The sequence below is a fragment of the Takifugu flavidus genome, chromosome 16 (genome assembly GCF_003711565.1).
Source record: "Takifugu flavidus isolate HTHZ2018 chromosome 16, ASM371156v2, whole genome shotgun sequence".
NCBI classification, from domain to species: Eukaryota; Metazoa; Chordata; class Actinopteri; order Tetraodontiformes; family Tetraodontidae; genus Takifugu; species Takifugu flavidus.
In genome coordinates this window covers 3,068,046-3,092,304 of record NC_079535.1, presented here as the reverse complement: position 1 = coordinate 3,092,304, position 24,259 = coordinate 3,068,046, and the positions used below count along the sequence as shown (strand labels likewise).

At 52.5% G+C, this 24,259-nt stretch overlaps 2 protein-coding genes across 9 annotated transcripts; both read left to right on the top strand.

The window, feature by feature from the left end:
* The first annotated feature begins 11 nt into the window (after positions 1–11).
* pacs2 (phosphofurin acidic cluster sorting protein 2) lies at positions 12–18,145 on the top strand. 8 transcript variants are annotated; one of them, XM_057058574.1, is made up of 26 exons: positions 12–590; positions 9,733–9,820; positions 9,905–9,994; positions 10,144–10,269; positions 10,722–10,884; positions 10,962–11,035; positions 11,097–11,177; positions 11,252–11,311; positions 11,383–11,537; positions 11,621–11,711; positions 11,858–11,929; positions 12,027–12,151; positions 12,219–12,351; positions 12,442–12,546; positions 12,621–12,727; positions 12,802–12,956; positions 13,025–13,135; positions 13,232–13,340; positions 13,789–13,821; positions 14,690–14,734; positions 15,247–15,289; positions 15,371–15,413; positions 15,522–15,657; positions 15,752–15,972; positions 16,097–16,210; positions 16,283–18,145. In XM_057058574.1, the coding sequence occupies exons 1-26, from the start codon at positions 472–474 to the stop codon at positions 16,399–16,401; spliced, it is 2,718 nt and encodes a 905-aa protein (XP_056914554.1). In that variant the 5' UTR covers positions 12–471; the 3' UTR covers positions 16,402–18,145. The 8 variants fall into 8 exon arrangements, with proteins under 8 accessions (XP_056914554.1, XP_056914555.1, XP_056914558.1 ...); XM_057058575.1 differs by having other exon boundaries at positions 13–590; positions 11,255–11,311; positions 15,749–15,972; XM_057058573.1 differs by having other exon boundaries at positions 29–590; positions 15,749–15,972.
* A 393-nt stretch (positions 18,146–18,538) lies between these two features.
* On the top strand, positions 18,539–23,803 carry dcaf5 (ddb1 and cul4 associated factor 5). Its single transcript, XM_057058584.1, has 9 exons — positions 18,539–18,990; positions 19,720–19,863; positions 19,967–20,003; positions 20,079–20,218; positions 20,315–20,444; positions 20,830–21,043; positions 21,734–21,800; positions 21,884–22,011; positions 22,120–23,803. The coding sequence occupies exons 1-9, from the start codon at positions 18,783–18,785 to the stop codon at positions 23,368–23,370; spliced, it is 2,319 nt and encodes a 772-aa protein (XP_056914564.1). The 5' UTR covers positions 18,539–18,782; the 3' UTR covers positions 23,371–23,803.
* Positions 23,804–24,259: the final 456 nt, after the last annotated feature.

The following is a 24,259-nucleotide window of genomic DNA, read 5'->3' as shown; positions in this document are numbered from 1 at the left end:
GCTTACTTGCCCTTACTGCAGCCTAACGCCAGGGGCGCTACAGGAGCGAGTAAACAGACTCTTAGCGGAGTATTTTGTGGTCAATGGTGGCTAAAATGGAATTTGGAAGCGTTTTTTACGCCTTGGCGGCGTCCCTGCGCCTGCGTCTCCTGGCGCCGCCTCCCCCGGTGCGCCTGTGCGGCAGCGGCAGCTCTCCCCAGCCCTCACACCGTCGGAGCGGCGTGGTCGGCACAACCAGCTCCGCGCTCGCTCCAGCGCCACTTCCCACTGCGGTTCCACCCCGAGCGGTTCGGCCCACGAACGGGGACGGAGAAATGAGCTCGTCCTTCGCGGTTCGCTCCGCATCAGCGTCGCCCTGAGCGTGTCGCCGCTCCACTTCGCGGACGCGCACACACCCAAACGCCGAAGAGCCGCCCCGGTCTGCAGAAAGCCCCAGCTCGGTGTCGGACCGTCCCACCCGCAGCCCGGACCATGGCGGAGAGAAGCGGCCGGCTGAGCTTCCCCGGGAGCGGCGCTCTCAACAGGCCGGTGCCCATGAACCTGTTCGCCACATGGGAGATAGATGGATCCTCCCCGAACTGCATCCCCAGGTAAGCCGCTGCTGTTCAAACTTCCCCGGTGCAGCAGACAGCAGTGCTCCCCCCCCCCCATGTTCCTCTCAGACCTCTGCCTGGTTCTGATAGGTTCTAAATAAACAAGGGGGGTAAATATTCACTGGGGGGGGGCTTGTGGCTGGTGAGAGCCTGGCCGGAGCCGACCACAGAACCACACCTGGACTCATTCATTCTGGATTAAATGATTCCTTTTGTGATAAATGTGTGATTGTAACCCAGTCGTCCCCCCCCCCTGACCCATTTCTGCTTTCTGTTTCTGTTTTTATGATTCCAGTTTTTATTGGCTTTTGTTGTCATTTGGATGCATGAGAATCATACAATCCCCCCCCCCCCATCGAATAACTCGCTAAAATACCAGAGGAAGGTAACTTTTGTTTTTAGGATTAATCCTGACTTTGATTGAGTTAAATCATTTGGACATTCGTCATCCTGGCTTGGACACGTCCTCGCTGTCCCGGGAGCCAACACACACACGGACTTCCTGTTTATGTGCGTTCAGACCTTGTTTCCACTGCGAGAAGATCACTTTACTTTTTTCATCGGTTCTTTTTCTCATTTTCTTGATGAACTTTTCTGTCACGGACGCACCACTAAGGTCCAGATTCATCGGTCACAGGTAGAGGGGGCGGGGCTTATCGCCAGCAGCTGTTAGCGTGGAGCCACCCGCTAAAATTGGACGTATCCGCGCCTCCTCTTGGTGTTTGAAGGGGGCACCGGCCCTCGGATGTGGAGCGAAGTGGGCCAATCTGTGAGACAGAGCCAGGATTGAACGGGGCCCTCCAGAGGTAGCTGGACCCAGTAGGCCGTCACATTTTGGCCCGTTGGAGGCGATAATGCTGAGACGTCGCTTTGAGCAGCGAGGAGACACTTGCTCTTTTGTCCTCGCGCTGCCCGCGATGCTCACGCCGCCGGAATTTCTAGTAGGATGAACGAGAAGCACTTAAAGCCTCTTTGTTTTATGATGTCCTTCTTGTTCTTTGTCCCGCACGGTACCAGCGCTGGACAAATGTTAACGCTGCATCTGTAACTCGGCTAACATTGGCAGCTCGGCGTGGGCGTGATAGCATGCTAACAATTCAAACATCCATGGCGAAGGTTCCCTCGTCCCAGCGATTACGCTGCCAGTTATGGAGCCCCAGCAGGAGGAATTTCCTGGGAATATTGTGACACAAAACGCATCCCGTTCTGTTCGAGTGCTGCAGGGCCACGATCAGGATGCTAACTTTACAAATTAATCAATAACGTGTTAAGTTAGCGCCTGCCGGTTTTGAAATGTCTTATATAAGGTGCTCAACTTCCTCCATCTTGCTGAGGCAGCATGTCCTGTGCAGGGCTGCAAAGGGCAGCCTTCTCACACACACACACACACACACACACACACACACACACACACACACACACACACACACGCGAGATGCTTTGCTGCTGCAGCCTGATCACTTTTGACTCCAGCCAACTTCTCTCTGGCCTGGCTCCTGCCTCCTGCGCTCGGCTGTTATTTCCCCTCGCATAATTCTAAAGCGCCTGCGTTGATCATGCCACCGTCTTTAGGTCTGACCTATAGAACATTGTCGTTGCGGCCCGTACAGGTCTCCGTGAAACCCGACACACTGGAACGACAGGCAGAAAACGTTTGCAGTTCGTTTCGCTGCTGTACGCGAGCTGAAAAGAACCGGCTGCTGTTTAAAACCGCTGCCTAAAGCAAAGTGATAAAGCCTAAATGTAAACAATAACTTAATGTAAACGCCGCCCCTGAACGCTGCGCTGATGCTCCTTTAAGATGCTAGCGACAGATCTGGATCAGGACCGTGTTTCCAGGTCACTTTTGTGCTCCGAGACGATGTCAGCTGGTGCTAAAGCGACCTTGGTCCCTCCGCTCATCTCTGTAAATGTTCATCTGGGGTCACCATGTCCTCTTCATAAATAGCATAAATAGTCTAAATACACCCAGGCGGGGACGGCGAGCAGACGAGACGCAGCCGTTTGAACCCAGCGTGATAAGAAGGGCTTACCGGTGAGGTTCCAGAGAGCGAGCTTTTATTCATCAGCAGAAATGGCTGTTTAATGCAATAATCCCAGAATGCTTTTCAGTTTCAGGTCACGCTCAGAGCGGCGGACCCCTCCTTCAGGTTAATGCGCGGTAATCACCTTTACGACCGCCAGCTAATGCATAATATATGACAGAACTATGGGTTTAGTCACATTTACAGACACTTTAGCGTCTTCAAGGAGGACGGTTTAGCATTTCCTGCTGTGATGAACTCACTCTGGCCAGTGTTGGCAGCACCAGGCTAGAGGCTACGAGGCTACGCTGGCGTCAGCAGCTGAGACGGCCTCCAAACTGTTCAACTCATTCCAATGTGACAAATCCCAGTTCAATTCATGCTACTAGCCTCAGTGATGGGGCAGCATCCAATGTAGCACACACAAAACCGTACACAGCGGCCTTAGCCAGCAGCCAAAGCAAGCTAGCAGCAGAGTAAAGAATAAAGTTGTCCGTGACCTTTAAAATAAAGCGAGCTATGACGACGGCCACCTCGCCCATTAAGCTAAACCCATTAATCCCATTTCTGCTCACAGCTGCGTTGCGTGCCAGAATGTCATTATCCTAAATGGTCGTTCCTTTGACGGCGGCAGACATCCTCATTCCAAAAGTTGCTTAAAAACGATTAAAATAGCCCAGCGATGGCACAAGCGCGTCACAACCGCTCGTGGATTCCGCTATTTACTTTTTAATGGCAGGTAATAATGGGAAAATGGGGTTAGCGCGCTGGAAAAGGCAGAGGGGGATTTGTCAGAACTTTGCGGCAGATGTTGATGAGATTATGCGGCAGCTTAGCCTGTCGGAGGGAGGAAAAGTGGCGTTTCTGGAGCCGTGGGCGCCGCCTGCCTCCAGGTCTGCCCTCACCCTTCGCCCAAACTTTGATGTCCCGGAAATTCAGCCACGCCGGCGTTCCTCCTGCTCCATTCAGTTTGGACTTTCTGCTGCGTCTCGGCGTCCGGGAGGGTTCCTCCTCCTCATCATTCCCGGCCACCGTTCCGGCCCGTGGAATTCCGTGATTTCCTCGGCCGTGGCCGGGGCGGCTCTGTTTCTGAGTCGCACTTCCAGGGAACTCCTCGTCACGCATTAGTCAGCGTTTCCCGTAGCAACAGTGTTTGTGTTCCTCTGCACTTGGTGCGGACCGGCCAGAAAGGGCCCGGGGGGATCTCTCCCGCGAGACTCCAGAGCCCAAATGTAGGTCAGGCTGTCAGGGAGGAGAACCGCTGGCTGAGTCATGTGACCTGGCCGCCGCTCGGGCTGAGAGAAGCTGCCACGGGCCCTGGATGAGATGGAAGCTAGCGACGATGCTAACCGTTAGCCAGACAAGAAGGCTGACCTTCCTGACCCGCAGGGGCTTCTGGGAAACCTCTCGGCCTCACCTGTAGCGCAGCAGCCCGGGCTCTGACCTCGCGACCTCAGACCTTTGCGCGTCCTTCTCCTGCAGATGTTTTGGGGTCGCTGCAGCTCAGCTGGTGAAAACAGAAACAGGCGAACAACCGGCAGCGCTCTGACCCAATTTGTGCTGCTTTATTTTTAGTCCAGAACGCGCCTCATCCTAACGGAGCGGCGGCCTTTTAAAAATTGATTGTTCTCAGGCGTGCCGGATGCAGCCGTCAGGCCCAGACGATCAGTGTGAGATTTAGGGCAGATGTCAGACGATGAAACATCGAATCTAAGAAACGGTGCCTTTAAAAGTCCGACATTTCTCCTAAATCCCACATCCATCATCCGCGAAGGCTTCATTCATGTTTAAAAGGCCGGCGCTCTGTTCGTTTGCTCAATTGTTGCCAGAAAAGTCTGTTAATTATCTAAATTCCAGACGTGTTTGCTTAGTTATTTGGGGGGTTTCCGTTTTTATTTGGCTGCTCGTGTGGCGTCTGTGGGCCTTCACAATAAAAGCATGCGGGTAACCTCCCAGGACTCTCACAAACGGAGCTTTGAGTCTTCCATTTAGTCGCTGCCTTCAGTTACTATGACAGCGGCTTGTTGTTGCCGGTGTTCCCGTTGAATCATGGGTAATATCACCAGTGCGATGGCAGAGGTGCTGAAGCTTTGATGAAGCTTTGATGAAGCTTTGATGGGCACCTCGGCCAGAGGAGGCGGCGGTGCCACGGCGTCTTTGTCCCGGCGCTTTAATAAAAGATCAGCAGTCAATTATTGAGCTGTGGAAGCGGTGGTGGCGGCGCCGCAGGCCGGGGGCGTGGTGGGAACACCTCCTTTACCTTCTTTTGTCGCTCACTTCCGTCCGTCAGTCGTGGCGTTTCCAGACGCGCTCTGAAGTTGCTGCTGAGGGAAAAGTGTCTTAGTTAATTTAGTTAATTATTAAGACTTGGTGGTGTTTTTGTTGATTCCTGCAACTGAGCTTTGATCTTTGGGGCCGCGTCTGCTCTCTTTCTGATTATTCTCATTAGCATCCCGCTGCTCGCTCATTAAAATTCACAAACCCGTGAGACTCCTCGAGCGTTCGCCGCCAGTGGAGACTTCCTGTTTCTATCCCGATGGCAGGAAGCTCGTCCGGCTGGGTCCGAGCGCTCACGCGTGTCCGAACGTCTCCCGGTCCGTCGGCCGTCACGCGGATTAATGATCAACTGACACAGATTGGGAGGGCAAACAGACGTGTGACGGCGCTCAGACTTTGCCTCCAGTGGCTTGTTTATTATTGATGAAGGAGCTGCTCCAGTCAGGAATTCTGGGAATGGCTAGAACAAATATTCAGCACATTTCTGGAATCACGGAATCAGAGTTGTGTAGTCGGAACCAGTTAAATTAGCTTTAGAGTTTCTACAGATGTTCTGTTGGTTATTTTCCTACTTTAGTTAGCGCCCTACATCTTTATGCTAAGCCAATTGGCTCCCAGCTGTGAGGCGGGACGAATCTGTTCACCAGAATGGGACTATGCTCATTACCTGTGTGTGTGTGTGTGTGTGTGTGTGTGGGGGGGGGGGGGGCAGTGATTCACACTTTCTATCAAAACTCTGGTCTCGTCTGACAGGTTGTACTTAAAAACCAGCTCGTTATTTTAGGTTTAGTGCATTTTTTAGTGCATTCACACTCACACTCACTGTCACACACACACACACACACACACACACAGACACCAGCCTCTGCTCTGTCTCTCCACGGTACCGTATTTGCAGCCATGCGGTGAATCCCAGAGCTGAATATTACATGAGCAGCTGAGTGCTGGAGAGCCCCTCTGGCACATCGGAACAATGGTGTGTGTGTGTGTGTGTGTGTGTGTGTGTGTGTGTGTGTGTGTGTGTGTGTGTGTGTCTTTGCGCACATGTGCATGTGTCTTCTCTCTAATTTGCATATCTTCTTCTCTTGTCGGTCCAATATCAGGATGCTAATGCTGGCTAAAGGCCTTGCTAACCTGGTATGAGGCGCTTTGTCCACCGTCCCTCAGCCCCTCATCTGTCCATCCCACTAAAGACCAGCCACTGACCCCGCTGACCCCTGCTGACCTGCCCAGTGTGTCTCCAGCCGCAGCTCGTTCCAGCAGCTGTCTGATGGACAGCCATCCCCACTCCCCCAACACACACACACACACTCACACACACACACACACACGTCCAGTGGTGCGTTTTAAATCACTGGAATGTTGTACGTCCATAACACTTGTGTGAGGCGTTTCACTTGCAGCCTTACAGACACACGGTGGGAGTCATCACCTGAACGCAACTTATTCATCTCTGTGACTGTGTGTGAAATCCCGGTCGCCATAGCAACGTCAACCAGGCCTTAACCAGCTTGGCAGGTGCAGGATGTTGAAAGAAGGCGCCGAAGCTGTGAGCATCTCTGTAACCAGTCTGTTAGCCAGTCGTGTCCAAAGACATCAGCAGGGGGCAACACAAGCGGTGAACGGGTTAACCAGCACCTTTGACCTTTTGAGCTGAGACAGCAGAGTCAGTAACATCGGTTAGCGATCCACGGCTGGTGAAGAGAACACTGGATCATTAACAGACCCGCTCTAGTTGCATAGCATCAGTTTATGAAAGAGGGATCCGGCAGAACCAGCGTAACCAGGGGCAACCTTACAGGAAGCGGAATTGTTGAATAAAAAATCTTTTAATTTAGCAACATGTTAGATTAAAGAGATGCGGCTCATGTATAATCCACATTGTTAGAGTTAACATGTCTGCATATGGCCATATTTGCAGCTTTAGCATACTGATGTAGCATAGCAGCTCGCTAACCTGGTAAATCCAGAGCAAATTTAACATTTAGGGCAGAATAACAAGACATATCTAAGACGTCATACAAGAATAAGAGCGAGGCAGCAGCGGTGCGGCATAAATCCTGGCAGCTCGCTGTACGGGCGCAGACAGACGGGGTTTATTGAAGAGCGTCGGAGGTCAGCGGAGTCAGGATTCTGCTCCGCTGCAGCACAAAAACATTATTTTCTTTTTGGCTCAGCCTTGAAGTAGGAGCGTGTTCCAGAGGTGGGATTTTCTTTCACAGAAAGAAAAGCTCACGTGTCTTTTCTCCTGATTTGAAGTGATATTTAAGCTTAATATCGAGTGCATGTTTTTAATCTGATGGGTCCAGCTAACGCTGAAACATCCATCAAGCTCATCCGATGAAAGCGTTGAATTAGCTTCTCTTTTGATACCTGATACATTATTTTTTTGGGGCTTAAGTGCATGTGTGTGTGCACATGTGCGTGTGTGTGTTTGGATGTGATCTGATGCAGAAGAGCAGGAAGTGAGATCTTATATCGCTGAGGGACTCTCACTGCAGAGCTCTCCCTCCACGCTAGCCTTCACACAGCCGTGCTAATTTCCAGCAGTTGTCGCGCTAACCCTACACATTACGTGGTAAATATTCATGCTCCCAGTGTGTTCACACTGTAGTTAGGAGCGTATTTGCAAGGCTGCCACTCCTGTTTCCATGCTTACTTTACAGTGAATGCTAATATCAGAAAAACATGCAGTCCTTTCGTGTATTGGAGCGGCGCTCGCGGCTAATGTCCTGATTACTAGTGCAGTTCAGGTATTTTTCATGGCCTGTTCCCTGGACCTGTCGACTCACACGTTGGGCACTCAAATTTCGTAGGTTAATGAAAATATTTGACTAATCCCGATGTGACTTAGCGTTGGCAGGCCGTGCGTTTCAGCATGGAGGTGATTCTCTGCTACTGTTCCAACAGTGCAGCTAGCTCAGCGCTCCACCGCCATTGTTGCTGACCAGGCTTCAGGCAGCAGCTGTTAACTGAAACCTCACTGCTGCGTCGTCGGTGGTAAAGTTGCTGTTGCCTGAGCCAAGTCAGCCGTGAGTGTTCTGTTATGCAGCGACACATTAACGTGTGAAGCGCTAAGTCCGAGTCAAAGTGTCTTTATTTCCCTCCATGGAGAGAAATTTAAGAAATAAGAATAAAAAAATAAAAAGCATTCCACCGTCTCGCTTGTGCCAACTTAAATTGTCAATGTGAACCACCAGATACAGGTAGGGGTTCACCTGATCAATGTTACGCCCATATATGGTCACGGGAGCTGCGGTCCTGATTGACTTGGGGTCCACCAGCGTCTCCACTGTTACCTGTGTTAATCTGCAATCGATGAGGGTCTCACAGTCCACAAACATGTCCAGTCTGGGTCTGTGGACGCTTCACTTCCTGTCTCACCGTTTTGACAAGAACTCAAAAGGGTTCAGATCCAACAAGGAGGATAACCGGCCGGATACAAGCGTTGGTTAACCCGCCAGTTGCGTCTTTCTGTTTGAGCGACAATCCCACATGAATTTCTGCGAAACAAAATTTGCCAGATTCCTTCGCTCCACCTCTGCCCGGGCAGGGATGGACGGAGCGGTGGGCTTGGAACCGATGGAAACAGGGGAGAACACAAAAGAATGCTGCGGATTGTCCGAGTGGGAGCAGCCCGGAGACAATGCCAGCCTTCACGGCTCGCTTCCATTGTGCCAGGGATGGGGGGGGGGTCTTTTAGATTGGGTCTGGTTTGGGGAGGAAAAGTTCTTCTTTTACTGCTGGGGTGCTGCTTCCAGTCTTAGATTAGCTAGCACACGTCCACGGTCAGCTAACGATGCTAAAGTTCTCGTCCTGTTTTGAAGTGGCGCGATTGCTCTGGGATCATGCTAACAGTTACCATGTTGGCGCCTTCCTCGGAACACCTTCATTGAGTTTTTCCGCATCAGTATTTTGCTCGTGATCAACTGGGAAACGGCTCTGATCCTCACCTGTTTGGGAGGTCAATGGTCAAAGTTTCTGGAATCCAAACCATCACCGAAGTTGAATGAGCTCCTTATCGGCCCAATATCAACCTTTCCTGAAAATTCCACCAAAATCTGTAACTGAGCTATTTTTCTAACAGAAAGGCAAATGTGGGCCGTCAGGAGCAGCTTGGTGGAGGTAAAGATCCAACGGAAAAGGCTGTTATTATGAAACTCACTCCTTTCCAGTTGGTCCTGGTCCCGCTCAGGGTTTCTTCCTGTTAAAAAAAATAAAATAAAAAAGTGGCTAACGGTGTTGAATAGCCATTCCTCCCATTCAGAGCTGTGTTGTCATGCCACGATAGTGTAAGAATGATGTCATCCTGGCCGACCACGGCGTCAATAGCGTTAGATCCGCCAGGGAAAAGGCGGGAGGCTACCAACCGGCTGCTGGACGTCCACCTCCAGGCTGAGAGCAGTTAGCCTGTTGTGGAAGAAAGAAAAGCTTTTCTTTTCCATTGGAGGAGGAAGTGTCTGGAACACACCGTGACAGGCTTGTTAAGAGCACGGACCCCCGTGGCTGCCCTGACACCCCCCCACCCTCAGGCTCCCTATTATTCTCCTCTGCTGGCACAAACCCATCTGCAAATGAAAGAGGATTTAGCTCAGCCCCCCCCCCAGCGTGGGAATTTACAAACGCTTCCACGATCAACGGTTGATTTTCTGTAGTTTTATTGAGCAAATGACAATAATCTTTATTTAGCAGCCTGGGGCAGCCCTCAGAGATGACCTTTGAAGCACTGCTTTCCACTTTGAATGTGAATCTGCCACCTTTTGGAAGGGAGCGCGCGTCTGCTCGTATTCCACCCAAGGTGACCTCACCTGTGCGTGCGTCCGTCCGTCTGTCCGCAGGCTGTGCAGCCTGACGCTGAAGAAGCTGGTCGTGCTGAGGGAGCTGGATAAGGAGCTGATCTCGGTGGTCATTGCTGTGAAGATCCAGGTAGATTCCAGGTGTTATCAAAATGCTGGAACATTTGAGCTGCAGACTCCCGAACCCCCCCTTCTTCCCATTTGCCCTCCCCAGGGCTCCAAGCGGATTCTGAGGTCCCATGAGATTGTGCTGCCCCCCAGTGGAAGTGTGGAGACGGACCTGGCGCTCACCTTCTCGCTGCAGGTACGCTGACGCCAGCGCGGCTCCTTTGGGTGGGAGAGTCATCAGCAAGTCAGGTTCTTGTGTGGGAGGACTTAAATGAGGCCGGTTGCCACGGTAACACCTCTGGAGAGGCAGAGATTTTTGTGTTTTACATGCACTCTCCTCCCCAGTATCCTCATTTCCTGAAGAGAGAAGGGAACAAGCTGCAGATCATGCTGCAGAGGCGCAAGCGCTACAAGAACCGGACCATCCTGGGCTACAAGACCCTCGCCGTGGGCTCCATCGACATGGCCGAGGTACGACCACACCTGACACCCCGTGGTCGCCTCTTCAGAACCTTGTGCACCTCTCTGCTTCCTGCAGAACTTTCATTCTGATCTCAACAGGCCCATTTGGTTCTAATGTGATTAACAAACAGTCTTCAGACAGGGATCATGGCGGCGCGCTCCCCGGGGGCTCCTAAAGCTCAGCGGAGCTTATTAAGGTCAAAACCAGGAAGTTAAAAACACGCTGGTCCCTGAGAGGTGGGGCGGACCGTCCTGTGTGTGTGTGTGTGTTCATAGAAATGGTGAGCAGTGAGGACCAGCGTGGACTGGACTGAACGGTCCGTAGTTCAGTAGGAAAATCCCGCCTTGTCCTGGATCGGTGCTGGCCTGTCCACAGACAGGGACGGCGAGCTCCGCTGGGATGCTGAAGCATCCGTGACACAGTAGTAGAGTTTCTGAGCTGGTTCCTCTGACCCACTCAGGTGATGCAGCACCCAACGGAGGGCGGCCAGGTCCTGGCGCTCTGCAGCAGCCACAAAGAGCTGCTGGGGAAGGTGGCGGAGATCTGGATCTTCTCGCTGTCCAGCCAGCCCATCGACCACGAGGAGGCGGCGCTGCAGGGAGGACAGAAGATCAAATGTTCGGGTAGGGGACGCGCCGCAGCCGCAGGCCCGTCCGGAGCGCCGCGCACACACCGACCTCTGACCTCTGATTCTCCACAGACACCTACTCTGAGGAAGAGTACGAGAGCTTCTCCTCGGAGCAGGAGGCCAGCGACGACGCCCTGCAGGCACAGGTGGGCGGGCGGGTGGGCGGGCCCTGACCTTTGACCCCTAACTGATCTTAACTGTCTTTAGGATCTGGAGGATGACGAGTACGACGTGAGGAAACCAAAGAAGCAGAGGAGGTCGATCGTGAGGACGCCTTCCATCACCAGAGTAAGAGCCCGAGACGCCGACTCCAAATTAGATCCCGCAGATTATCCTGACGCTGCTCCGTCCTGGTCTTTTAGCAGCAGAACTTTAAGCAGCGCGTGGTGGCGCTCCTCAAGCGCTTCCGAGTCTCTGACGAGGTGAGTGTTTCCCGCCTCCAGCCGAGGGTCCGTCTGCCTTCGAGCCACTCAGGACACGCTCGCGTGTGTAGGTCTTGGACTCGGAGCAGGACCCCGCAGAGCCGCCCCTAGAGGTAGAGGAGGAGGACCTGGACCTGGACAGCGTGGAGTTCGAGAACCCCAGCGACAGCGGGCCAGAGCTGGACGATGACGACAGCGTCCTCAGCACGCCCAAGCCCAAACTCAAGTCAGTGGACGCGTTGCACCCCCATTAGCATTAGCAATAGCCGTCTCCTTCACTCTCTCTCTCTCGCTCTCTCTCTCTTTCAGGCCGTACTTCGAGGGCGTCTCTCTGTCCAGCTCTCAGACGGAGATCGGCAGCATCCACAGCATCCGAAGTCACAGGGACCCCCCCAGCCCGGTGAGCCTTCCCGGCAAAGCCGAGTAATACAGAGGAAAAATCAGATTCCAGGGATAACGGGAGCACTGGCCGGAGGCTTTGGAGCTCCTCAGGAGAAACCAGCAGCCTCCTCCTGGTCTCACTCCTGGTTTTCTTCTGATTGACAGATTGACCCAGATAAAAGCAAATGTCCGGGGGCCAAATTTCCCGATGATGGAATGTCTGAAAACGTCTCTTTTGTGAGTTCTTGATACAAGAATCAACAGCTTCTTTAATATTTGTGGTAAATGGCGACGTGAGCGTGAATCTGCTTCTTCCTCTCTCACTGTCCAACAGGAGCATCCGGAGTCGGTGACTCCGACCACGGAGCTGGAGATGGACAACATGGACACGTTTTTAGAGAGGCTGCCACCGAGCGGCAAGATGACCAAGACCGAGTCCCTGATCATCGCGTCCAACCGGTAGAGGAAACGGCAACCCATGTTTGGTTTTCACTGACCAGTTATGGATCTCGGAATTCTCCTGCAGGCAGGAACCAAAGTTGGCGGGCAGACGAGGCCGGAGCACCTCTCTGAAGGAGCGTCAGCCCAGCAGGCCGCAGAACGAGAGGGCCAACAGCCTGGACAACGAGCGCTCCCTGGAAACACGCTGCCACCTGCAGGTAGGAGGACAGAACTGCAGGACCCAGACGCTGGAAGAGCAATCAGATCTGGTCAAAAACACATTAAAGGTCCTAAAATCTGTCCTCCAGATCCCGAGGAAGACGGTATACGACCAGCTAAACCACATCCTGGTGTCTGACAACCATCTCCCTGACAGCATTGTGCTCATCAACACTTCGGACTGGCAGGGCCAGGTCAGGAGGTCCCCTCTGCTGCCCCCCTGTGGATGATCTAAGAGGCTTCATCTAAACTCTCTGTTCCCTCTCAGTACCTCTCAGATGTGCTCCAGAACCACCATCTCCCGGTGGTCTGCACCTGCACCACCGCAGACATCCAGGCTGCCTTCAACACCATCGTCTCGCGCATACAGAGATTGTAAGTGGGCCCCCCTCCCCTCCCGGCCCCCCCACAGTCCCCGCCGCTGAAGGCGAAACTCTCCTCTATTCCAGCTGCAACTGCAACTCTCAGACGCCAGTTCCCATCAAGGTGGCGGTGGCCGGAGCGCAGCACTACCTCAGCGCCGTCCTCAGGCTGTTCGTGGACCACCTCTCCCACAAGACCCCCGACTGGCTCGGCTACATGAGGTTCCTCATCATCCCTCTGGGTCGGTGGCGTTTTGTCCCCTTCGCACGTCTCTCTGTGTCCGTGAGCTTGAGGTGTTTCTTTGATCAGGGGCCCATCCTGTCTCCAAGTATCTGGGCACCATCGATCAGCGCTACAACAGCTTGTTCCAGGACACTGCCTGGAGGGACCTGTTTCACAAACCGGAGGCTCCTGTCATTGGTAGGTTCCCCGACCTTTAGTGTTCCGGCACAGCTCCGTTTAAAGGTGGAACTTTGATCTGTGTGTGTGTGTGTGTGTGTGTGTGTGTGGCTGCAGTTCAGGAGAGCCTGGACGTGGTGTCCAGAGTGACTCAGTACATGTTGGGAGCCAACGGTGCTCATCAGCTCCCCATCGCCGAGGCCATGCTGACCTACAAGCAGAAGAGGTAGGCCCCCTTCGCCGTTCTCGCCACGCTTACGCGCGTCTGATGGCGAGCTTTCAGCTGCTCTTCAAAAGGGGATTAAACTGTGGAATAATCTGACCTCAGATGGAAACATTTTATTAGATTAGTTTCTAATTTTGGCTCTGCAGAGCATAAAACACTTCCTGGAGGTGTAGGATGGCGTCCCAGTGCCTAGCGTTAGCATACTTAGTAGTTTAGTTCACATCAAGTTGCATAAATGTAACATTAAGTCAAAGTTATCATGGTTTTAACAGTGCTCTCTGTTAGCATTAGCATTAGCTCAGCTGGGATGTTTTTAATCCCCCTTTTGAATGGAGAAGGAGGCCTAGGGTCGCTGGTGTGTGAATCTTCTCTTCTATGCGCTCGCGTGTGTGTGAATAACACGTTTTGTCCCTCTGTTGTATTTTTTTTTCCTTTTCTTTCTTTGAAGGAAAAAGAGCTTTCATTTTGATTTTGCAGTCAGGTATTGTGGTCGACTGTGTGTCTCTCACGTAGCTTCACCTGCTTTCCTCCCACCTTCATCACTTGGCACTTTAACAGCTTCGTTTTTATAAAATCTCACAAAAAAAATAGGAGAAAACAGCAGATTATCCAGTTGACTGAAAAACCTCTTTTTAACCAAAAGTAGCTTCTTTTTTACTTTAAAAGCTGAATATTCTAACAGCAAAAGAAGAGTTTTACATGGTTGTTTGGAGACAGAAAATCCGGGATCCTCGAAGAGTGAATGAAACAGTTTCTTTAATAAAGACAATAAGTTTGTTCCCCTTTGAAACGGTGGCAAACACGGGCTGATAAAGTGACCGATGCGCCAGACTCTCTTCTTCTTCTCTGATCTTGGTGCCTGGCGTGCTTCTGACCTCCGTGTCTGTCTGTTGTCCTTCAGCCGTAGACCAATAAGAACCAAATGACATCATTCCACTGCAGAACTAACAACATCATCACATCTGCCTCCACATCATCAGTTGTCCTCAGCCAAGTTCGGATGATTTCATCATCAAATGCAACTTTATTCGCGCACATTCACGAACAGAAACGTGACAAAGATCAAAGAGAAGCTTTGTGGTTCCTCAAGTGTGGATCAAATGTTCTGATGTAATGAGATAATAATAATAAGAGATGAATAGATTGATGATAAGACTGATAAACGGCACATGAGCTTCTGTTTTGAGTGTAAAATGCCAGCGTTGCTGTTGCGGGAGCTTGAGTTGCGTCTGATCCACGCGCATGTGCGGACTGTCAGGTCTGACCTGGACATCGCAGCAGGCAGACATCCGGCGCCGTGTCTCTGATCCCAGCTCCACCTGTGTCTCCTTCTCTCCCCTCCTCTGCAGCCTCTCTGTTTCCTCCCTGGGGGGGCGATGGCAGCTCTCCTCAAGGCAAGGGCAACAATCTTCCGCTCCGGCTTCGACACGTAGAATCTAGAAGCGCTCTGGCTATTTTTCTGCTCGCCGTCAGGAAAATAGTTCTCGTAGCGTGTAGCCGTGCACGGCTGCTCACGGGCGCGTGCAGGCCAGAGAGGTTGCGGCTGTAGGTTAGGGCTCTTCCTGTTCTTCTCATCCACCTGTAAATGCCCCACTGGTGGACCCACCGCCTCCTGAATGCCCCTCTGACTCTCGGTTTTGGTACTTTTGCTCCAGCTTTGCCTTTAGCCGGTAGCCTGCATGTCCTAATTTGCTTCTGCAGCTGAATTGCAGGGGCCCGCAGTGGAGTCTGAATCGGTGAAGCATGCTGGGGTTATCTTCTGTGGTGGACCTCCAGATGGAAAATAGGAAATGCACTCTGTTACTAACCGTAGCTGCAGTTAGCAGTAGCTAGTGCCTTTGATCCCTTTGATCTTTTGAGGATTTCCTCCCCTCCTCTTCTGAACTTTGTCTGAAACTCTCCGCAGCCCCGATGAAGACTCCTGTCAGAAGTTCATCCCTTTCATCGGGGTAAGAAGCTCCTCTCATTCCAGGTTTGAAGGGGCTCCATGAGCAATAATCCATTTTTGGAATCTGTTTCTAATCCCGCAGGTGGTGAAAGTCGGCATCTTGGAGCAAACATCTGCCACGTCAGGCAAGCTCATCAAATTAGAAACAATGCTAACGTGAAGCGGCGTGTCGGACGCATTAGCTCCAGCTCGTGTGTTCTGAGATGTGAAAAAATGTTGTCTCTCTTCCACAGGAGACTCGGACGACGCCACGCCGCTCAGCGCCTCGCTGCTCTCCTCCACGCCCCCTCAAGTCTCACCCGCGCTCAAAGAAGCCTCGCCCACGCCGCCTTCCTCACCCTCCGTCAACACAAGCTTCTGTGTTTACAGGTAATTACTGTATTAAACCTGGATGCCGGTGTGTGTGTGTGTGTGTGCGTGTGTGTCAGTTTCTCCATCAAACCAGCTCTGTCTCCTTCAGCAGTTCTGCGGGTCAGTCAGAACTGATGGGGCTCCAAGTGGACTACTGGGTGGCTCCAACGGAGAGGAAGAAGGACGTTGAGAAGCGCGACTCTTCGTCCAAAAACACCCTGAAGTGCAATTTCCGCTCGCTGCAGGTCAGCCGGCTGCCACTAGGGGGCGCAGAGCTGAGCGCCCAGCCCAGCATGTCCATGACGGTGGTGACCAAGGAGAAGAACAAGAAGGGTAAAGTATCATTGGTGTGAGACAGCCGGGGCTTTATTTACTGCAGGTTTGACAGTTTTGACCTTGGAAGGGTAAATCCCTGGTTGACCCGGAGCACGTGTGTCTCCCGTTTGTCCTCCGCCAGTCATGTTCCTGCCAAAAAAGAGCAAAGACAAGGAGGTGGAGTCCAAGAGCCAGGTGATCGAGGGCATCAGCCGCCTCATCTGCACTGCCAAACAACAGCAGACCATGCTGAGAGGTACGCCACAGCCCCCGAATCCTGAAAGGTGTCGCTGACCGGTGGAGTTTCACCGTGTTTCCTGCTCCGCAGTAACTATCGACGGCGTGGAGTGGAACGACGTCAAGTTTTTCCAGCTGGCGGCGCAGTGGTCCTCCCACGTCAAGCACTTCCCCATCGGGATCTTCGGTCACACCAAAGGTCCTTATTAGCTCATTAGCAGCAGCGACGGGACTGAAACCCCGGGGACGGCGCCCCCTGTCTTCAGTGTTTAACCCCCTCCTCGCACACTTGTTTGGTTTCTGCTTTTACGTGTTATTTAATCTGTTGTGTGTTTCTGTTTTCTATTTAAGTGAAACCCCCTCGTGGCGGATGCCAGGAGAACATTTCTGTATTCAGCTTTTTAAAAGGATCTCGCTCGAGTTTTTTAGACTTTTAAAAAATAATAACCATAAATTACTTTAACAGATATTCGAGTGCCCAGATTTCACCTTGTATTCTTTTTTTTTTAACCGGGTGATGCACAACATATAGAACATATTAAAAACACACTAAAGCAGCTGCGGACGAGACGCCGCCACACTTCTTGTCACACCAACCAAGAGTCCAGCGTCCACTAAACTGTGCAGATGTGATTCTCAAACTCCATTACACAACCAGGTGGTTGTTTACCTTCACCCCCACGACCTCTGACCTTTAAGGTTTAGTCAAATTTAGATGTGCAATTAAAGGTGAAGGTGATGAAGACCACAGCACAAAATGAACACTTTGGTAGCAGGATTACATGTACTAACAATACTGTTTTGAAATGACAATATATATTATGTATTGCGTATATATAATATATATTGTTCCTGTGCTGAATGTTAGCTCAGACTATCAATGTATCATTTAAATGCCTGACCACATGTAGCTTGGCATGAATGAGGGAAACGGTTAGCCTGACAATAGTAACAAAATTCATTCTATTTCTATTGAAAACTCAAGTTCCCACAAGAAACACACCTCAAACTGAAGACTCTTTGAACTCAACACAATTTATTAGAATCGTACCAGCTAGGTTAGCTGTTTCCACGCTTGTTTGTGCTAAGCTACGCTAATTAGCTGCTAGCTGTAGCACAGTAGCTGTCACGCTAGTGAGTGTAACAACATTTATGTGTGTAACGTGAGGAAAATGCTTTTGTCTCCGCTGTGTCAGGTAATTGGAAAGCTAATATCGTTTTATGGAAAGACCTCTGGACCCTCAAAGCTGAGACACTCCGCATCGTTTGCTAAAGCTAAAGCTAACGTTAGTTTTGCCGCCAGAAATCAGCCGACCCGTTACCTGTGTGGTATTATAGAATATTTTGTTACGTAGAGGCGAATGTACTAAATGTACTTTAATGTAAAGCACTTTTAAATGTTTGTCGATGTTCGTGTTTCAGACGGATTCTGCGGGTTTGTGGTTTACGGCGGCACAAGAATCGGCGTTAATAAAAGTAGTTTTTTAATGCAAATCAAACCAAGAACCAGCAGCTTCTCTGCGCTGCTGGTTCCTCAAGGCTCCTCAAGGTTTAGCTGAAATCGGTCTCCAACAACACTTGACGTCCGTCGGATGTTCCCGAACCTTCTGTTGACTGTTAACATGGACGCATTTCGCATTATTCTCCACTGGCGGTTTTTATGTAAAAGATCTTGACAAGTGCCTAATTTGCTGAATCATTTTGTCCTTCGCTAACGTGGCGCGGAAAGGAGTAAAAATAAACACAAACAGCACAAAATTGAAAGGCTTTCGTGTTGGATTAGAAGAATGGCCCTGTTTTGTTGAGCTTGCATTTGTTTCAGTTGCTGAACAATTTTTTTTTTTTTTAAATTCGGTTTTCTTCAAATTCGATTTTCTTGTCAGAGAGAAAGGCCTGTTGAAGCAGAATGTTCCCCAAATACTTCCACCATAATAAACTACTACACACACTATAACCGACTCTTCTGATGTGTGAAAACCAAAGATTTGAGCGACTGAAAGCAACATCATGCAATAAAGTACTTCCTTAAATGTTTGAGTTCTTTCCTAAATACGGCGGTGCAGTATAACCCGTCTATTTATCAAGTATCAAAATAGCTTTTCTTAGATACGAATTACTGAGATGCAAAGTACGAGCACGCGTAATTGTTACATAAAACGACGCACAAAGTTGACGAAAGCCCAATATCCGTTTATTCCTTTGCAATAAAAAAAAGTAGTTCTTTACTTTACAGTAGCCTGGCGCGTCGCTCATATTTGTATTAAGCAAAAATCCTTTTAAAACTACTATTCCCTGCCTCCAGTACCGGGGGTAGCGGGTAAAGGTCAGCGGGTCCCGGCCGGTGATGCTGCGTGACAGACAGGGGGAGGAAGAGAGATCCTCCGCCGGAGCAGGAAACCGCTGCTGGGATACCGACGAGACGGAGGAGCTACACGACAACAACGCCGACGTTAGCGGGCGGTTCAGCAGCATGTAGACCCCCGAGGAGCCTGCGCAGCGTTTACCGAGGAACAAGAGCAGATGTGGAGGGAGCTGTGGTGAAAAACGACGGCGGGGCGGCTTTTTTTGGGGGGGGTTTCTGCACGCTAAACATGAAGGAGCTGAATGGCTGCGGTATGCGCTCCTCAGTGGGCTTTCTGTCCCGCAGAGAGCTCACTGGGGAGCCGCTCATCAAGGAGGACTTCCAAAGGCGACGGCTGGCGGGCTGCACCAGCCTGTACAAGAAAGACATGCTCGGGCACTTCGGCTGCGTCAACGCCATTGAGTTCTCCAACAACGGCGGGGAATGGCTGGTGTCTGGTGAGCTGACAAACCCTGCCCGCTCCTGGGCGACACTGTTCGAGCGTGTTAGCATGCTAGCGCTAACTAGCCTGGCAGTCCGCTGAAAGCCTGCCGGGCTAGCTAAGTTAGCCTAGCATCGCCCACTAGCCAGCGAGCTAACGTCAAACCAAACAGCAAGCAGCGCAAGACATTAGCCTGGGGCCAGTCGCCGTGTCAGCCCATAAATTCTTCACTTCGGCCGCTGAATAGAACTTTTAAATACACCTTTGAGGGTGTAAACGCGGCTACGTGTTGATATCGCCGTATTTATGCTGGATTGGGCTGGAAAACCCTCATCTGGCCTAGTGTACAAGCCCTGTCCCTCCATGTTTGAGCTACTGAGAATGTGAACTTTGTATCAGTTAACTTTATAAACACGAGAAAAAAGTACGTTCACGCTCCATTTTGCAGATATTCGTTATTATTTGCACGCTAATTCTTCCAGTCTGCTGCATAAAAGTCACTAAAGTCAGCTGGACCTAACATTCACTCATTTAACATTTCACTTCAAGTCCTCAAGAAACTGCCTTAATCTCCCCACCTGATGTGGATTCTTGATTTATTTGGCATCACAGTTAAAATATCTTGGATTAGAAGAAGGGCATTAGTGTTGCTAATTAGAACTGGCCGAATCATTTGGTAAAGTCTGATGTTTGAGACTGGACCCGACACAGAAGATGATTCGGTGCACGTCCGTGGTGTCTGCAGGGGGAGACGATCGCCGCGTGCTCCTGTGGCAAATGGAAAAAGCCATCCACGGGCGGTCCAAGCCGGTGAAGCTGAAGGGAGAACACCGCTCCAACATCTTCTGCCTGGCCTTTGACAGCAGCAACACCAAGGTCTTCTCCGGGGGTGAGTTCCAGACACTCTCACAAAAACGATGGTGGGAAACGTGCATGGAAATAAACCCGGGTGCAGCAGCTCCGATCCACATTCTGCCTTCTTTGTTCCTCAGGAAACGACGAGCAGGTGATCCTTCACGACGTGGAGAGGTGGGTAAAACTGCACGTGCGCTCGTCTCCTCCCCAACGCCACCGCTAACGCCTGCTTTGTTGTTCCCTGCGCAGAGGAGAAACTCTGAACGTGTTCCTGCACATCGACGCCGTCTACAGTTTGTCCGTCAACCCGGTCAACGACAACGTCTTCGCCAGCTCTTCCGACGACGGCCGCGTTCTCATCTGGGACACCCGCGGCCCCCCGAACGCCGGTGAGAGACGGACGCCTCCTTTAGCATCCGTGGACGTCTCTGCACCCGCCCAACGTCGTGTCTGAACACCATCCCATTGTTTTTAATGTCCCGCAGAGCCGTTTTGTTTGGCCATCTACCCTTCGGCCTTCCACAGTGTGATGTTTAACCCCGTGGAGCCCAGGCTGATCGCCACGGCCAACTCCAAGGAGGGAGTGGGATTATGGGACATCCGCAAACCTCGCAGGTCAGACTTTAGCTTCTCTGTGGCTGTCAGCCAATTTCCAGATGTTTCCCTCAGCAGAATCGCTCCAGGTTTCAGCAGGTGTTGGTGCGGCTTCTGACCAGCAGGTGGAGCTGTGGGCCCGCAGTCACACCACTTCTCGGCCTTTCATTCAAATGTTTGCGCCACTAAAATGATTCCGAGTGTCTTTTTATAGAGGTTGGGCTGGATTCTGCTTGACGAGGACCCAGTTTTCAGTAAATCCTCCTCTGCGTCTGCAGGACGGGAACGGTTCCCTTCACTTTCCACCTAAAACAGCCCTTTTTAATCAAGGGGATTGAATTATGGAATTGCTTCATTGAATTCATCCCCGGCTCCACATTTACTGTGTCCTCTGCCTTCCTCTCAGCTCCCTGCTGCGTTACGGAGGAAGCATGTCGCTGCAGAGCGCCATGAGCGTGCGCTTCAACAGCGCCGGCACCCAGCTGCTGGCGCTGCGGCGCCGCCTGCCGCCCGTCCTGTACGAGCTGCACTCGCGCCTGCCGAGCTTCCAGTTCGACAACCAGGGCTACTTCAACTCCTGCACCATGAAGAGCTGCTGCTTCGCTGGAGACAGGGACCAGGTCAGTCGCTCCGGATCGTTTTTCCGGTGCTGGAGGAGCGCCAGGAGCCGCCGGACCTCCCGCTGCTCCTCCTCAGACATGACATCAGCGTGCAGCCATGTTTATTATGCTAGCATGATCCTCGGAGGCTTGAGAAATGAGCCGCCGCGCAGGGGAAGGAGGCAGTTTATAGAATCCTTGTCCCAGTGGGCCAGACTGGGCTCAGCCCAGAAGAGGGGCAGGAGAGGTCTTGGGGTGGTGGGGGGGGCAAAGAGTACATGGAGAGAGCTGCCGTTTCAGGTTCTACTGTCTTCTCCAGGACTCGACGGTCCGTCGGCATTCCCGAACGTCTCTGAATTTATCCGCCGTCTTCTGAAAACTGGCTGGAAAACAAACAAACGGCGCCATTCTCACAACAGTAGTAAACGGAACCAGACGTGCGTCTGCGCGTCGGTCCGCCGGCGTTGTGGAATTTGGACAGACAGCGTCGTGTTCTGCTGTCCTGACCGTGTCTGCCTCCCAACCCAGCTTCCTAAGTGGAACCATGTGTGAGCGGAGCGGCGGGTCGGGCGGCGTTTGATCCGCCAAACGCCGCGATAAGATCGGCTTCCACGCTCTGGAGCCCCCCGAGTTCCTCTGTCCCGTGCTCAGATGGAACCTTTTGTCACTCAGAACCGGGCCCTTTTCAAACATCTGTGTTTCCCCCTGCAGTACATCTTGTCTGGGTCCGACGACTTCAACCTTTACATGTGGAAAATCCCTAAAGACCCGGAAGCAGGTGAGTGGTGCAGCGAAGGCAACACCGTGCAATAAAGTCTTTAAACGTTTAACTACTAACGATGTTACTGTTCCGACCCGAAGGGGGCCCCGGCCGCGTGGTGAACGGTGCGTTCATGGTCCTGAAGGGTCATCGCTCCATCGTGAACCAGGTCCGCTTCAACCCCCACAGCTACATGATCTGCTCCTCCGGCGTGGAGAAAGTGATTAAGGTGAGCGGGAGCAGGAAAAGGGGCCGTTGTCCCCCCCAGCAGAGATGCAGCTCCAGCTGTTTGTGCAGATGTTGGCTGTAGAATGACCGCGTCTCCGTCTGTGTGCAGCTGTGGAGCCCCTACAGGCAGCCCGACAGCCTGGGCGACCTGGAGGGCCTGGTGGAGGAGAAGTCCCGCAGCCTGTACACCCACGAGGAGTACATCAGCCTGGTGCTGAACAGCGGCAGCGGCCTGTCCCACGACTACGTCAGCCAGTCCATCCAGGAGGACCCCCGCATGATGGCGTTCTTTGACTCGCTGGTGCGTCGAGAGATCGAGGGCTGGAGCTCGGACTCCGACAGCGACCTGAGCGAGGCCATCATGCAGCTGCACGCCCGCGGGCGCCGCGCGGCCCGGGAGACGGTGGCGACCGCCGCCGCCGCCGCCGCGCCGGGTTCTAGTCAGCAAAGCGACTCCGACAACTCGTCGTCCTCGTCTCTGGCTGGGGCCGATGTCTCCGGAGGGGAAGCGGCGGCAGAGGAGGGGGCGGGGCCAAGGAGGCGGGGCCGCCGTCAGAGGCATCACTCGGGCTTCCTGGACAACGACGACTCGGACTCCAGCGAGTTCTGGCTCGACCCGATGCCCCGGCCTCGATCCCCGAGCCCGAGAGACAACTCCACCCTGTCCAGCCCCACCACCTCGCCCTCGCTCCCCGCGGGCGCCTCCAGCTCCTCCACGTCCACCTCCAGCTCCAGCAGCGACGACGAGGAGCGGCGCAGCGAAGTCAGGCGGCGCAACGTGATGAGGAGGCGCTGCATGCACGTGCTGTCCAGAGCGGGGGAGCGACCCGAGTCCGTGCAGGCGCTGTTTTCAGCCGTGGACTCCTGCAGCTACCCGTCGATATCCGTGGACGATTTGTCCACGTCGTCCTCAGATGAGGAACGAGACTCTCTCAGAATCAAACCCGGCAGCGGCAGAGACGACAACACGTGTCTCAGCCCGTCTCAGTTTGTGTGTCTGAGCCCAGAAATGTCCCCCGAGAGTCAGCAGAACCAGGACGGAGGCGGCGGGACCGAGCGGGACAGAACTCCAGAGAAGGAACCGGCCCTGGACGGCTCCGAGGGCGAGGAGGCCTGCAGCGGCTCGGGATCACCCCGGAGCGACGCCCAGAACCGGCACGGCCGCGGGGTGAACGGACAGCACCGGACTGAGACGCCGTGCGTGGGTGAGAGCCTCGCCGCGTCCTCTGACACCGAGGGGGAGACGGCCGTCACGCTGGAGGACACGAGGCCGCAGAGGGACAAAGGCCTGGTTCAGAAACGGACTCGCGTGGGTTCAGAGGAGGAAGAGCCGAGCTCAGAGAAGAAGCTCAAAGCCTGATCTGTCCTGGAGCTGTGTTCATTTAGAAAGAAGGTTTTTATAGGTTGTTTGTTTATGAAACTTTTCTGTTCTGACCCGACCGTTTGGACGAGGCCCCTGAAGGTGACACTAAAAACGTCCACGTTGGCTCGCGTTGTGGACGGCGTTGGCATTTGGACCGCAGTTATTCCCTTTGTTTTCCCACCAAGCTCCACAGGAACGTTTTCAACCAGAAAAACAGCAACAAAGGAGGACAAAAAAAGCTTTGCAGTCGTTTAATTTCTGCCGTTTGAGTCCGATTCGGGCTCCTTTTCTCCGAACGGGGATTCTCGGCTGCTCCGGGCTCACCTGAGCAACGGAACCCTTGGCTCGTTCCCACCCTGTTGGTGTCGTTAGCGCCCGATGCTCCTTCCTTTTTGGTTTATGTGATTAAAGAATCAAGTGTTCTCCAGTTCTTCCAGCTTAATCTCTCTCTTCATTCCAGCCCGGCATCAATCAAATGGTCTCCGAACGAATGAATCCGGTCTTGACGATGGTCCGAGGACCTGAAACGCTGTTCCAGCCCGTTTCTAAGAACCTTTCCGCTCCTTCATCTTCTGTCTGTGGCCGACACTCGTCTACAGGAAGTCCACGTCCCTAATCTGACCGCCGCGTTTCCCCCGAGACACTTTCAGATATAAAGAGGCCGTGTTTGTTTACCATTTGGCCGCTAGCCCACTGGGCTGCAAACCTCTATTCTTTCCAGGCTGCACACAGGGCTGCTCATTCGGGGGGGGGGGATGTTAATAAAGACAATATCCCACTAAAAGCCACGTTTACTTTCTGGCCCGTCCTCGGACAGGTGTTTGTCCTTAGAATGTGGACTTCCTGTTTGTCCCCTGGCCCCCCAGTCTCTGGTCCTTTTGCTCCC

Coding starts and splice junctions, on each gene's coding strand:
- pacs2 (XM_057058573.1), top strand. CDS start 472: ATGGCGGAGAGAAGCGGCCGGCTGAGCTTCCCCGGGAGCGGCGCTCTC. Junction 11,178..11,251: donor GGACGCCTTCCATCACCAGA/GTAAGAGCCCGA, acceptor CTGGTCTTTTAG/CAGCAGAACTTTAAGCAGCG. Junction 12,352..12,441: donor AAACACGCTGCCACCTGCAG/GTAGGAGGACAG, acceptor TCTGTCCTCCAG/ATCCCGAGGAAGACGGTATA.
- dcaf5 (XM_057058584.1), top strand. CDS start 18,783: ATGAAGGAGCTGAATGGCTGCGGTATGCGCTCCTCAGTGGGCTTTCTG. Junction 20,445..20,829: donor GACATCCGCAAACCTCGCAG/GTCAGACTTTAG, acceptor CCTTCCTCTCAG/CTCCCTGCTGCGTTACGGAG. Junction 22,012..22,119: donor GCGTGGAGAAAGTGATTAAG/GTGAGCGGGAGC, acceptor GTCTGTGTGCAG/CTGTGGAGCCCCTACAGGCA.